At 36.7% G+C, this 14,117-nt stretch overlaps 3 protein-coding genes across 5 annotated transcripts in view; 1 reads left to right on the top strand and 2 right to left on the bottom strand.

Annotated features, from left to right (window-relative positions):
• Positions 1–1,666, bottom strand: part of aatka (apoptosis-associated tyrosine kinase a) — a 29,487-nt gene extending 27,821 nt beyond the window's left edge. Inside the window, exons 1-2 of one of the 3 annotated variants that reach the window (XM_042005011.1) lie at positions 1,292–1,666; positions 1,039–1,151 (exon numbers count right to left, since the gene is read on the bottom strand). In XM_042005011.1, coding sequence (XP_041860945.1) covers positions 1,039–1,120 — 82 coding nt within the window. In that variant the 5' untranslated portion in view covers positions 1,121–1,151; positions 1,292–1,666. Of the gene's footprint in view, positions 1–1,038 lie in introns of all 3 variants that reach the window. The other 2 variants (XM_042005019.1, XM_042005028.1) reach the window with 2 other exon arrangements.
• Positions 1,667–4,329: 2,663 nt separating this feature from the next.
• LOC121628101 (immunoglobulin lambda-1 light chain-like) lies at positions 4,330–6,308 on the top strand. The gene is made up of 4 exons (XM_041967010.1): positions 4,330–4,451; positions 4,530–4,865; positions 5,151–5,183; positions 5,812–6,308. Exons 1-4 carry the CDS (start codon positions 4,412–4,414, stop codon positions 6,144–6,146), a joined length of 744 nt encoding a protein of 247 aa, XP_041822944.1. The 5' UTR covers positions 4,330–4,411; the 3' UTR covers positions 6,147–6,308.
• A 1,025-nt stretch (positions 6,309–7,333) lies between these two features.
• Positions 7,334–10,638, bottom strand: LOC121653002 (immunoglobulin lambda-1 light chain-like). The gene is made up of 4 exons (XM_042006183.1): positions 10,507–10,638; positions 10,090–10,415; positions 8,818–8,851; positions 7,334–8,022 (listed from the first exon to the last, which is right to left on the bottom strand). The coding sequence occupies exons 1-4, from the start codon at positions 10,544–10,546 to the stop codon at positions 7,697–7,699; spliced, it is 726 nt and encodes a 241-aa protein (XP_041862117.1). The 5' UTR covers positions 10,547–10,638; the 3' UTR covers positions 7,334–7,696.
• Between the last annotated feature and the right edge of the window lie 3,479 nt (positions 10,639–14,117).

Here is a 14,117-nt window from a genome sequence, read left to right as displayed (position 1 = left end):
TTTGACCTAAATTGCCAGTTATTGAGAAATGTGATTCAAACTGTTGTTTATTTATTTATTTATTTTACTTTGAATATGGAAATGCAATTATCTCTAGACTGCTGTAAAACTCTATCTTACTAAATCAACATAAATGTTAATATAATAGTTGCAAATAGTTGAATCACAGCACCAGCAAACAAGCAGATTTTAAATGGAAATCCTTTATAGTGCTGCACCCTATGGAGATATAACAGATGAGAAGTGAAGAGGGGGGTAGAGGGGGTGGAATAATTGGACAAAAAGGGATCAGAGATCACCAAGAGTGTGTGGTTTGGGAAGGACAGATAGAGCCTGAAACTTGAGAGCCACTGAGCTGACTGTCATTTGTATGCTCAGCACACTGCCTCCAGTTCAGGGACTCTTCTCAGTCCTGTTTACATTTGCACACAGTTATTTATTCTGCTCCAATTCGAGCCCTCACAGTCTGTGTAAGAGCTCGACTTAATGTTTGGTGGTCCCAAAGCACTGCAGCAACACCTGGGCTCGCCTCTGCCAAGGACCCCGTCACCCTGACACCCTGAGGATGATTAAATGCTGCATCCAATGGAGCACCAAAAACCGCAACCTCAAACAGCAGAACCGTGCACCTCTGTAATGGTTAAGTCATGTAACAAGCACACACACACACACACCCTGGTCACAGCCCACACATACCTTACACACATGCATGAACAGAGCTGCATAGATGTATGTGTAGGACTATGCAGATTCAGTGCAGGTACAACTTTTAACCCCTTGTCACCAGGCTTTGAAGCAGAGATTGAAGGTAAAACAGCAAACCCTGGCTAATTTTCGTCGTTTGGTGATGATGATGATGATGATGGCAGGGAAATTATGCAGACTGAGAAAATAATCTGTAGGACGATGCATCAATCACTATTCAGAGCAGGTCATTCTGTTTATCAGAAAAGAAAAGACATAAAACACGAGCAGCTCTGCAGCACATAGATAAAAGGCAATATTTAACGTGAAGCCCTCCCACACTTTGACCCTTACCTGTATCAAAGTGGGAGCTGAAGGCAAAACTGGGATTGAAAAACGCCGAAGACATGGCAATCACATGAAGGGCAAAGACCATCCTCCTCGTTGCGTAGCAGAAGACAGCAAGTCTAAATGTCAAAATAAAGATCAAGAACAAATTCCTGACTCAGGTGCGTTTGTGATTCAAATGACCCTGTAGCAGGAGCCCTAATGCGCAGCATTTTATTCCATCACACCTTACAGAGAGAGAAAAAAAATCCCGCTTCACCTTCAGCTCGAGCAGATCTGGTGACAGATGCTGACAGTCGTTGCCATTTTTAACACATCTGCTTGTTTTCTTGTTTGACAACAATATCCTTCCACGCGCTGTTTTTCTTTTGTATTCCTACTCCTGCCAGATTCAGTGCACGTACTCGATCGCACGATCCGTTACCAATTTTATGGGCAGAAAATTCTTGACCGCTCAAATGATTTGGTCATATATGACTCATATCCCATTTGCATTCCCGTCAGAAGAGATCCTAGTTTATCTTTTCACCTTTTCCACACTCTACATGCTGTTTACTGGCAGGACAAACTGGTTCGTTTCAGGTTAGTGTTGCGTATTTGGGTCTCAGCTTCGGCACTGACAGACTGAGCGACATCTTGCACCATATTTAGTTACTTGGATGAAAAGTATTTCCGGCTAGGCTTTCAAAATAATCTCAAACACATGATTTGTCTTTTATTTCAAACACAGAAGTAGTGAAATTTCCGTAACACTTCCTTCTCTGCCAAACTTGATGCAGGCATCAAAATTTCACTATTTCAATTAATTTCTTTCTTTCTTTCTTTTTTTCCCCCCTTACTCTAGAAACTCTTTAAGTGTTAAATTGCACTGAAGCCACGTGGATCACCTTATCCTTTTCCCTGATATCCAACCAGATCCGTTCAGGTGAAGCAGAAAAGCTCTCCACAGCTGTGTGTTGCCAAGAAATGAAAGTAGCTAAAAGTCAGCTGACAAGCTGAAATTCAAGTAAACGTGAAACAATGCCAAATGCTTGACCACAATGACTCCAGATCTTCTAGATCAGAAGTTCACATTTCATTTTATCTGCAATAAAATATTAAAGTGAATACCTATATTATGAGCTAACTTAGCTTATTTCGGTGGTCAGACTATATCATGATTTTGTCGGAATGGTTTTTCCATGATTTTTAATTAAAGTTTTTATGCTTTATTGATTTTGGCAAACTTAATTGAGTTCTAAAACTGAGTCCAACTTCACAGACCTCAGATAGTTTGACTAATACAAAAAAAAGAAAGAAAGAAAGAAAGAAAGAAATTATTATTATAACACATGAAGAAAACTGACTCTCTAACCCTAGCAATAAAAGTAATGCAATTTGTGTTTTGGGTTTGGGGTAGTTTCATTTCAACAGGGAACGGAACAATTCATCGTCATTAATTCAACAATGATCAAAGAGGTATGTAAGAATATCCTAAATAATCCAGCAACTGAAGGACTCATACATAGAAATAGTAATCAAAGACTAATAGACAAGTCTTACAAATTATTGAAAATGCACATTTCTTATATTGTTTTTTTTCTAAATACAACACTTTTAAACTTGCTATAGAAGAGCATAAAATGTTTAGCATTTAAAAGGGGTTAAAAAATCAAAACAAACTAAATTTTTTCATATTTATGGAGGCTTCTGCTTGCTTTTCACACATCTTGTTACTCATCTTCTTTTTGACCATGTTGTCTCTTTTGTCTCTGTTACACCACCAAGTGGCCAGTGTCAAACAATGCAATCAGTGTTTTAGGCAGCAAAGTTGAAGAATCATTGTGTGAAACCTAAACAGACTGTTTCAATTTAACCATTCCATAAACTTTGATTAAAATTTCCATAGCTAAAATCAACATTTTTTAAATGACATTTAGCTAAATACTGCTTTCGAACATTAATAAATATATTTATTTTAAATTCTTTAATGATTAAGGCATTAGGTTTTCAGTGGAAGAAATATTTACTTGTTTTATGTGTGTTTTTGCATAACATGGCGACAACAAGCAAGGAATATTATACAGGCTATGATGTTGTTCACCTGAAAATACACTAGAGTGCAGCAGTGGTTCAGTATCACTGATGTACTTTTGAGTTTACAAGGAAATACAGTGTATCATGCAGACGTTGATGCTTTCACAAAAATAGACTCATGAAAGTAGCAGCTTAATCTGTAGATATCAACTGCTCTTTCCAGCCTTCAGGATGCACCTGCAGGCCTCATCTCTGTATTTAGCTTTATGCAAATTGAGTGGTTGTCAGCTCTGTGTAAAGATACTGTCAAGTATAAAAAATGCTGATGTGCTCGTTGTTATGTCTTGGACAATATTACAGTATTGAAATGTAATGAATAATGATAAAGAATTATCTCAACCTACAGAGATTACTAATGTCAATTAAAATAATAAAACAGAGCACCTCCTCATACATGTCACTTTTGGTTTTGATGCTTTATTAATCTGGTCTTCTAGCAACTTTTATTTTCATCTCTCAAATATTTAATCTGTGAGTATCATTTGTCTAATTTACAGACCATTCACACTAGCATTCAACATGCTGGGGACCCTCTGCACTCTCACCACTACACTAACATGTAAGGATACTGACTTACTGCAGATCCGAGCTCATGTTGAATTCATCAGTATTTGTGCATCTCAACTTTATATCATCTTGTTATTGACTTTATATCACCTGTTAGAATCATATATCACTTGATCAGGGAGAAGCACAAGGTACTGTCCTTGAAAACATAAAACGCAGCACAGAAAATGTAAACATGGATGTGGCAGAAAATAGTGATGTTTATTTTTTGACAGTTCAATACTTCATTGATAGGTTGCAACTCTATGCACATTTCTAGGAGTAAAAAACTTTGTAACTGGATTATCCCTTTTTGCAAGACTAAAGCCAACTTACAAAATAAATAAAAAGATCAAACTGTAGGTAATTCAAATAATCGATCAATTGGATGCATGTTTATTGATTAAAAAGAAAATATAGAAGTGGAGATCTGGAAATTAAAAAGACAAATTTACCTTTAGATGATGTGGTTTATTGCATTATTAGATTATGTATCACAGTTGGTTCTATCATATGAAGGAAATCAACAGACTGAAGTAAAGATAAAGATTTTTTGTAACATTATCTAAGGACACAATGTGAAACTGCATGCACACGTCAGTTTACACAAAGTATGAAGGAAATGATGAATCTCCTCCTCCTTTACTTTTCCTCTCATCTGTGTCTTTATAAATCTCAGTTTCTTTTCTTCTTACATCAGCCTGCTCTTATCTCAGCATCAAGGTGATTAGTGACATTTACACCACAAACTGACATCATGCTGTGGGCCCTCTACACTCTCATCCCTGCTCTAATATGTAAGATGTTCCTCTGATTCATGTCACATCTTATGTTGTAAGACATGATGCTAATCTTTCTTCTGTGTTTGTGCACAGATGTTCATGCAGCTGTAGTGTTGACGCAGACGCCTGCGCTCCACACAGTTTCTACAGGACAACAAGTCGTTCTCAACTGTAACATTGAGAGACATTACAATAATTATGTTAGTTGGTACAAACAAGTTCCTGGTGCTGCTCCTCAGTATGTTTTACGTTTTCGGCATTCAGACAGCGATCTCAGCTTTGGACCAGGATTCTCCTCAGACCGATTCAACTCTAAATCCAGATCAAACATAGATTTCCAATTTATTATAAAGCAGGCAGAAGCAGGAGACTCTGCTCAGTATTTCTGTGAGACATGGGATGACTCTGCTGCTGCAGCTGTATCACAGTAATTCACACTGTGACAAAAACCTAAATGAGGAACCACAAAAGCTTTTATGAAGTTTGAACAACATTAAAGAGTTAAGTTCACACAATCTGGAGCAGAACAATTACTGACACTGAAGAAAAGTATAGAGAAATATAACATGTTTGAATGTGTGTTTTGTAATAAAATCAGACATGTGATGTTGACAGTGAACGTTGGTCTCAACAAGATGTTTCAGTTCCACTCCCCTCATCAGGGACAGTCAGGAGGTTTTTGTACAGCCATGTGTACAAACTGAATCACTGTGGTATTCGGACAAGGAACCAAGCTGATTGTAACAAGTAAGTAACTTTAAATTAGATCAAAGATTTTTTATAAAATCAAAACAGATTTTTTATGACTTTTTTTCAGTCACCTTATTAAACTATAAAATGTTTATAATATTCATTTGTAGTTTTATAGTTTTAACATCCACCTAGAAACATGACTAATATTCAGGAATTTGCAACTGATTGAACACTATGTTTACATGTCTGTGGTTGTTGGTATATTAAAAAACAAACAAAATGGTATAAATTCATAACTTTTTATATTGTTATATGTTTATAATATTATATGTTTTAAATGTTATATAAATGCAGTGGAGTTGGAGTTTCATTTCTGTTCTATTTAAATAGAATAATTTCAAGTTATTTTATTCATAGTTAAATGTTTGAGTTCATATTTATTAGTTGTAACTGTTATGTCAGTTTTATCTGGTTGGCCTGTAGATTTTGGACAGTTGATCATACGTTGCATTTTATGTCATGTTTTTAACATGTTTCTCAATAAATAATATAAATAAGTCTTTTTTTTCCTTTTTACATGAACTTTTTTGGTGAAATCTTCAGGATTACTATAAACACAAGAAATAAACTGAGATTTGTTTTCATTGATTTGATTATATGAATGTCCTCCATGTCCTTCCAGGCTCCAGTCTCTCTGCTCCTGTCCTGACAGTCTTCCCTCCGTCCAGTTCTGAGCTCCAGTCCAGCAAAGCGACTCTGGTCTGTCTGTCCACTTTGCCCAGAGAGGCTAAGGGTTTTTCAGATGTGAGCTGGTTGCTTGCTGGGAGTCCAGTAAGCAGTGGGATCTCTACCAGCACTGCTGTTCAGAGACCAGACCAGACTTTCCAGATCAGCAGCTCTCTGACCATCCAGACATCAGACTGGAACATGAATAAGGTTTACACATGTAAAGTGTCTTTGGGCTCCCAGACTGCAGAGAAAACCATCAACAAGTCTGCATGTCCTGCTGATGAATAGAAGAGGACCACAACCATCATTAAAACCTGCTTCTCACTGTTTGTGCTGTTTGCTCATTAAACGCTTTTCAATGTTGGAAACTTATTCTTCCCACTGTGTTGATAAATGTTGCATTTGCTGCATTTGATTAAAAAATGATAAATAAACAACTTTTTGATTAAACATGAGTTGTTGTTATTTTTACATTTAATGTAATTTTGTGTGACATTAAGGAGTTCTGATTGTAATCTCTGCATATGCAGAGATGCCTGCAAGGTTCCTCAGCTTCTGCTCAGACACATAAAACTAACTTTTTAAAAAAATCACAAATAGCATATGGTTTACCATTCTTTAGATTAAATTATTTGAATTTTCAATTATCCCTCAAGTCATTATGAGTAAGAAAAACACATTGTAGTAGATGTTCATCTGCAGGGAGCGAATGCTGATTTAAAATCTCTGGTTTTAGCTGCCTGTAATACCATAAATATGATGAAAAACTGATGTAATGAAACTGAATTTTCATCCTCTGTTAATGAAGCATCATCCACACCTCCCTCTCTGTCCTCCCAGGATGCACCTGCAGGTCTCGTCTCCATATTTATAGCTTCATGTAAATTTAGAGGTCAAGTGTCAACTGTAGGACTGGAGATACTGCTCACCTTTAAGTCATTTAGTAAGTTAGTGGTTATGCTGTGTGTTGTTCCAGAGACTGTGTTATGCAATGAATTTCCCTTTTGGTGTCTAAAAGTAACAGAATCTGATGTATTATTAACGTGAGCCTTAAATAAAAAGCATCAGCAGACACTGTGATGGTTTTGTGAGCTCTGAGAGAAAAACAGACTTTGTGCCTGGATCAATCTTCTAATCTTTTAACCAACGACTGAGTGATAATTAAACATCAGTGTGTCAGACAGTTCCCTCTGACACCCTGAACTCATCATTTACATGCAGCAGGAAATAAGAAGAGGAGGTCTGCAGCTGCATCCTGTAAAGGAAGAAATGGAGAGAAGAGAGGAGATGCTTCACTGACTGAGGATAAAAAAATCTCTTTCACTTGTTGCACTTTATCTGATTTTTCTCACTTCTTACTGATGGATTAAGAACAACATTTTAAATCAAGTGTTATCATGTTGTTGCAGTTTATTGACAAAGCAGATGTAATCTCACTTTAATTTCTCTGTTTAAATGTTATTTCTTTAATTATTGAGCTTAATTTAATCTGAGAAGAGCAACAGAGGAAGTAACAGTAATGCATGAATAATGTGCTTTTTCTATTTTACATCTCTGATTGTCAGTGGAACAAACATCAAACCATTTAAACATCACGTTATAATTATCACCTTTATGATGAAAAAAGGAAACATAAACACACACAAACATGCTTATTTTGTTTGCAGTAAAATGTTTGTTTAATAAATGAAAGAAAAAGGTAATTCTGTACAAAACCTTATTCTGAACAAAGCTGATTAGCAGCATGCAGACACATCTTTTCTATTATCTAAAGGTTGAGACCAGTAGACAGAGCAAAGAGTAAAGAAGCAGGTTTTAATGATGGTTGTGGTCCTCTTCTATTCATCAGCAGGACATTCAGACTTGTTGATGGTTTTCTCTGCAGTCTGGGAGCCCAAAGACACTTTACATGTGTAAACCTTATTCATGTTCCAGTCTGATGTCTGGATGGTCAGAGAGCTGCTGATCTGGAAAGTCTGGTCTGGTCTCTGAACAGCAGTGCTGGTAGAGATCCCACTGCTTACTGGACTCCCAGCAAGCAACCAGCTCACATCTGAAAAAGGCCCAGACTGACTGGACAGACAGACCAGAGTGACTTTGCTGGACTGGAGCTCAGAACTGGACGGAGGGAAGACTGTCAGGACAGGAGCAGAGAGACTGGAGCCTGGAAGAACATGGAGGACATTCATATAATCAAATCAATAAAAACAAATCTCAGTTTATTTCTTCTGTTTATAGTAATCCTGAAGATTTCACCAAAAAAAAAAAAAAAAAAAAAACCATACATTTTCTATCAGATCTGACCTCAAGTCAAAATAACAAACCTAATATAAAGGTTTTGTCTGTTTGTGCATTGACAGTGACAAATAACAACTAAGTTAATAAAGATGAAAATTCAATCAATACAATTGAAATTTTACATAAAAAACCAAATCTATTTGTTTTGATAGTGTGATGTAAAACAGCAATGATTTACAGACTGTAACACAATTTTCTTTCTTTCCTTTTTTTTGTTTTATATTTCTCAAAATTTGCTAAAAGGAAAAAAAAAAATATTTTCTTAATGTACAAAGGTCTCAGCCTTTATAAATAAAAAATCACAGTTTTCATCACCTGCAGATCTTTCAATCAAAATTATTTTATGCAAAAAAACAAACAAACAAACATTTTAACTGATTTACATTATTTAGGAGTTGTCTTCTTTATTTACTGAGAAACATGTTAAAAACATGACATAAAATGCATTGTATGACCAACTGTCCAACATCTACAGGCCAACCTGATAAAGCTGATATAACAATTACAAATAATAAATATGAACTCAAATATTTAACAAGGAATAAAATAACTTGAAATTAATCTATTTAAATAGAACAGAAATGAAACTCCAACTCCACTGCATTTATATAGCATTTAAAACATATAACATGTCTTGTTTAAACAATTTAAAGTTACTTACTTGTTACAATCAGCTTGGTTCCTTGTCCGAATACCACAGTGATTCAGTTTGTACACATGGCTGTACAAAAACCTCCTGACTGTCCCTGATGAGGGGAGTGGAACTGAAACATCTTGTTGAGACCAACGTTCACTGTCAACATCAGATGTCTGATTTTATTACAAAACACACATTCAAGCATGATGTTTTCTGTAGAAAAATGTCTGCAGTGGTCAGAGAGAGAAAAGAAGAGCTTTTAAGAAATGTGGTTTTACATCAGAACATATTGTACATAATAATATCTCCATGTGTTTCCTGGTAAATGTTTTCAGTTGTAATTAGTTAAACAAAGTTTAATTGATGGTAAATAAGTTAATGGAACTGTTATTTTCTATGAATACAGATTATTTATTAAATTTAAACAACATTTTAAACAATGAAGCCAGGCTGAAAAGTCATAGGCTGTCTTTGATGTAATGGTAGAATATGAACATATTTGGTTTGGAAGAAGTATGTAGAGAGACGGGGAGACCATGTTAAAAATGAAATCACATGATGTCAATTCTACCATTACATCATGGTTAACCTATGAACTCCAGCCTACCCTCATACAGTCTGCTAAGTTGCTTATCTTAATTTATCAGTGACTTCGATTTTTTAATGGACCTTTGAACTTGTTATAAACTATGAGGAAGGCCAGTGTTTGACAACATACTGAACGTGTTTGTGTAACAATCATCACTGGAAATTTTTATCCAGACAGATTAATCCCAGATTTAACATAATATATAAGCTGCATTTTCAAGAATAACTGACCAGAGATGCTGATAATGTTGCTGTGATGTTATCCATCTCCTGCTTCCTGCAGGGGATCTATTAAGATGCTGTGTAGGGTTGTATTAAATAATATGAAAATAAATCCTATTGTGAAAATGAATACATTAAAAATAAATCAAAGGAACATGTTTTATATTGGAACCATGATGGGGACATAGGATCATGAACATTGAATGAGTGGTGTAGATATTCTTTACTCTCTATTTGAGAAATGAACATGTTGTATGAGAAGAGAAAATATGAAAATTCAGATGAGAAAAAGAGAAGAGAGAGAATCCATATCAGTCCAATTCTAAAATTTCTGAAAATTAAATATTGAACAAAGAAAATCATGTTATAATTGAGGATAAATCCAGAAAGCAGTGACTGCTTAACGTGCACTCAAGATGTACCAGTTGCACAAAAAGCAGAAGTATAATGAGGAGGTTTTTGTCACAGTGTAAATCACTGTGATACGTGCTCACTAGCAGAGCTATCCCATGTTTGACAGTAATAAACTGCAGAGTCTCCTTCCTCTACATTGTTGATGATGAAACGATAATCAGATGTTGACTGGTGATTAGACGTGAATTTAGGAGAAGAGAACCCAGAACCATATGCTGGAGAAGTGTTGGTGTGGTAAAAATAGAGCACAAACTGAGGAGCTCCACCTGGAATCTGTTTATACCAGCGAGCAGCACTACCAGTAACAGTTCCCAGGTTACAGTCCATGGTGGCTGTCTCTCCTTTCCTCACAGTCAGAACAGGAGGCTTCTGTGTCACCACCGTCACACCACTCACACCTGGAAACAAGAAGATGACATGAAGTGAAGAGAAACACACAGACTGATGAATCCAACATGAGCTCAGATCTGCAGTAAGTCAGCCTCCTACATGTTAGAGCAGTGATGAGAGTGCAGAGGCTCCCCAGCATGTTGTCAGTGTGTGCTGAGAATGGTCTGTAACTTGGAAAGTGAGCTTACTGCTGACAGAATAGAGGGTTTAGAGGATGAGGAGAGGAGGTGCTGGAGGAGTCTTTTAATACAACACTGAACCTGAGAGGACTGACAGGAGGAGGAGCTTTTCATATGATTGATGTGATGGTGGTGACAGACGCCTCCTGTTTCTCACTGTGAGGAAAGGAGAGACAACTAACGAACTTGACCCTTTGCAGGCCTTGAACAATACATGTAATCGAATTTCTTCATGTCTTGGTTGACAAAGCTGTTAATATTAGATCTCTAATTTTACTGCCTTCCACTGATCCATCTACATTATTGTCTAGTTCAGGCCAGCTCGACCAATTCCAGACAGTTTCTCTCGCTAGTTTAGAGAAGTTTGTCTCTAGTATGAACCCTTGTTGTTTTCCATGTCACATTGTTCCTTCTCGACTGCTCAAGGAGGTCTTTCTCACCGGGAGACCTTTTATACTAAACTTAATTAATAGCAGTCTGATATTTGGCCAAGTACCAAAAGACTTGAAGCATGTGGTTTTTCATCCTGTGCTAAAGAAATCTGGTCTAGACACATCTAATTTAGCCAACTTTAGACCTGTCTCCAAGTTACCTTTTTTTGAGTGAAATACTGGAAAAATAGTTTTCACTCAACTGAAGGACTTCCTGGATGAGCATAAAATTAGGAAAGTATTTCAGTCTGGTTTGAAAGGCATTTCACAGCACAGAATCAGCTCTTTCAGCCATTTTTAATTACATCGTTTTTGCAACTGACTATAGAAACTATGTTCTGCTTGTACTTTTGGATCTTATTTCTTGGCTCGAGCAATGGGTTGGAATTATGGGCTCATCTCTCCAGTGGATGAAATCTTAACTCTATGACAGGATTTTTTGTATGAGGATGGGTGTCTCTACCTCTTCCAGTGCTGACCTGCCATGGGGGGGTGCCACAAGGCTCTGTTCTTGGGCCTATTCTTTTCTCATTGTACCTTTTGCCACTGGGAACTATCTTACGCAAACACAGGATTTCATTCCATTTGTATGCTGACGACTGTCACACCTACTTCCCCCTTAAGCAGTCAGATGGTCACTCTATTCAACAACTTATTTACTGTCTTAGTAATTTTAAGTTATGGATCGATCTTAACTTTTTGAATTTTAATGATTGTAAAACTGAAGTGATTTTATTTGGTCCCAACTGGTTTACAAACGCCATTTACTCATTTGAACTTAATCAAACATTTCTGTACGTTTCAAGTTAATTTAGCAAATTAAAGTATTTTAAATACTGGTTCAATTCAGTTCAATTTAATTCAATTCAATTACAAAAACTTTATTTCTCCCTGACAAATTGAAAACGGCTGGTGGCAGGTGTCAGCGGCACAATAAAGAAAAGCATGATTAACAGGCAGGTCTTGGTAAGTATATATACATGCATATTACATTTTCATTAACATGATAAAGAAAAGCAGTGCTCATTATAAGGTGCATTCAACACTGCACCTTATAATCTTATATATATAAAACAGTTTATGGTGTGACAGTCTGAGGATTGGAGGAAGAGGAGGGGGGATGTTGAGGGAGTTAGGATGAGTTGAGGAGGTGAACAGCCATTGGGACAAAGGTGGCTTTCCTTCTCTGTGTCCTGCAGCCAGAGCAGCCCAGTCGGTGCCCTGATGGAAGCAACTCAAATGCAGGATGGAAAGCGTGTGAGGGGTCCTGCATGATCCTATTGGCCAGCCTGCATTTTGCTGTTCATACATGGAAGAGAAAGTTCTTGTTGACTGTCAGATGATCTTAGAGCAGACTCTGGCTGTACCCTCTAGGTGGTTTCTCCTTTGGAGGTTGATGGAGTGGAATCAGCAGGTCTTTCGAAGAAAGAGTAATAGAAATTTAACGTGATGTTTTTATTGACTCCAAAGGAAAAAATAACTGCTAACATTTCCTAAGAATCTCCTTTATGTTAAAGGCTGTCAAAGGTGGTGCCCAAATGTGAGCAGTTTGGCCTAAGAGCGGCTGGAAAACAGTGAGGCGATGACCACAGAATCCAATCTAAAAGGTTTTATTCCTCAATCAAAGGTTTAAACCGAAACTCACTTCTTCTGTTGCGGGGTAGTTCAGTCACCATCAGCAGCCGCCTCCAAATGAGCAAATCAACCTCATTTATCCCCTGCTGCTGATTGGGCTGTACCATTCCCCCCAACAGGTGTATCCTCATTTATAAACAGACATTTCTCTATTAAAATTACTTCTATAAAATCTAAAAGTATTTGCACATTAAATACATAACGCTACAATCATAAAGTAAACCCATAAACCAATATACAAATAAATTCCATAATCCTCCTGCCCCATGGTCTCTCCCAAGCCAAAAAATAGTCTTCAGGCCACCTGACACCCATGTGCCCGGTCACCCTGGAGAGGCCATGCGCCAGGTAAGTAAAACTCATTACTCCATTAAATTACTTATGGACTTCAAATTTATACACAATGTTCTGCTTATCACTGTTAACGGCTGTCTTTGCAGGTATCTGTAAAGCAAACCACATATCAGTATTAAATAAACAGTTCAGCCTTTGTGCATGATTGGAATCATTTTAAAGTACCAAACTGTCAATTAACGGGCAAATGTATCTGAAAAGCAATTAGTGTACTATACAATCTATTTACAAGTCCCAGGTACCGTAACGAACCTAAGCTTCGTTGCACCAAATATTTGTATTGTTCCACCATCTCCACAGGCTTCCCATGGATTGTGGTAACAGATGCTGCAGCCAGCTCTCTGCCTGTTAGTGAAGGTCACCACCATCTCTTTGGTTTTGCTCACATTCATCTTGAGGCGTGAGGTATCGTACCACTGAACCACTTCTTTGGAATTAGTAATGTTTCCACAGGTGGGGGACTGTGTTACCCCAGCAAAATACCATTTACCATTTACTCAACATTTCTGTATGTTTCCAGGACCCAGTCGATGTGAAATTCTCTCTAAACTGTTACAAACCTTTGAAAGACCAACTGGGAAGGAGAGAAAACAAAGTTGGACAGAGTGGAGGCTCAAACATACTGAAGTACTGCAGGTTCAACATGACATGAGGCTTATTGTTGCCATGTATTTATTAATATAATGAATGTTAAAAGAAATTTAAAAGAAACAAGGTAACAGTAGCTAAAATATTAATTTTTGTCTCAAAAGAACATTATAATTTATTACTATATGATCCCTATGAGATAAGGAAAATTTACTAGGAATTCTGGTTTTGTTGTATCCTGGTGTAGAGATCATATTAAATGAATTATATATACATTTCTATTTGATATCACATTTAAACACAAGGAGGCAGCATTGGTGATGAGATCTTGATTCAATTTTAACAAGATTTTTTCTTTTATGTCTTACACTATTATAACCCACTTTTACAGTACATTTATCAGACATTTTTAAAGCTATAATTTGAACTTTCAAACAAAAGAACTTTATAATGAAGATTAAAAAAACTAATTTTCTGTTTTCATAAACCTTGAAAACATCATGAAGCATGGAGATTTTGAAGT

The sequence above is a fragment of the Melanotaenia boesemani genome, chromosome 2, assembly GCF_017639745.1.
Source record: "Melanotaenia boesemani isolate fMelBoe1 chromosome 2, fMelBoe1.pri, whole genome shotgun sequence".
Taxonomy (NCBI): Eukaryota; Metazoa; Chordata; class Actinopteri; order Atheriniformes; family Melanotaeniidae; genus Melanotaenia; species Melanotaenia boesemani.
The sequence above is the reverse complement of the archived record's forward strand: the minus strand, read 5'-3'. Positions and strand labels throughout refer to the sequence as shown.

Bases quoted from the DNA above. Each gene is read 5' to 3' on its own strand.
- LOC121653002 (XM_042006183.1), bottom strand. From the start codon at position 10,546: ATGCTGGGGAGCCTCTGCACTCTCATCACTGCTCTAACAT. The intron at 10,416-10,506 runs GTAGGAGGCTGA...TCTTGTTTCCAG, and splicing joins TCTCATCACTGCTCTAACAT to GTGTGAGTGGTGTGACGGTG. The intron at 8,852-10,089 runs GTATCACAGTGA...TGAATCACTGTG, and splicing joins ATAGCTCTGCTAGTGAGCAC to GTATTCGGACAAGGAACCAA.
- LOC121628101 (XM_041967010.1), top strand. From the start codon at position 4,412: ATGCTGTGGGCCCTCTACACTCTCATCCCTGCTCTAATAT. The intron at 4,866-5,150 runs AATTCACACTGT...GAATCACTGTGG, and splicing joins TGCTGCAGCTGTATCACAGT to TATTCGGACAAGGAACCAAG. The intron at 5,184-5,811 runs GTAAGTAACTTT...ATGTCCTTCCAG, and splicing joins AACCAAGCTGATTGTAACAA to GCTCCAGTCTCTCTGCTCCT.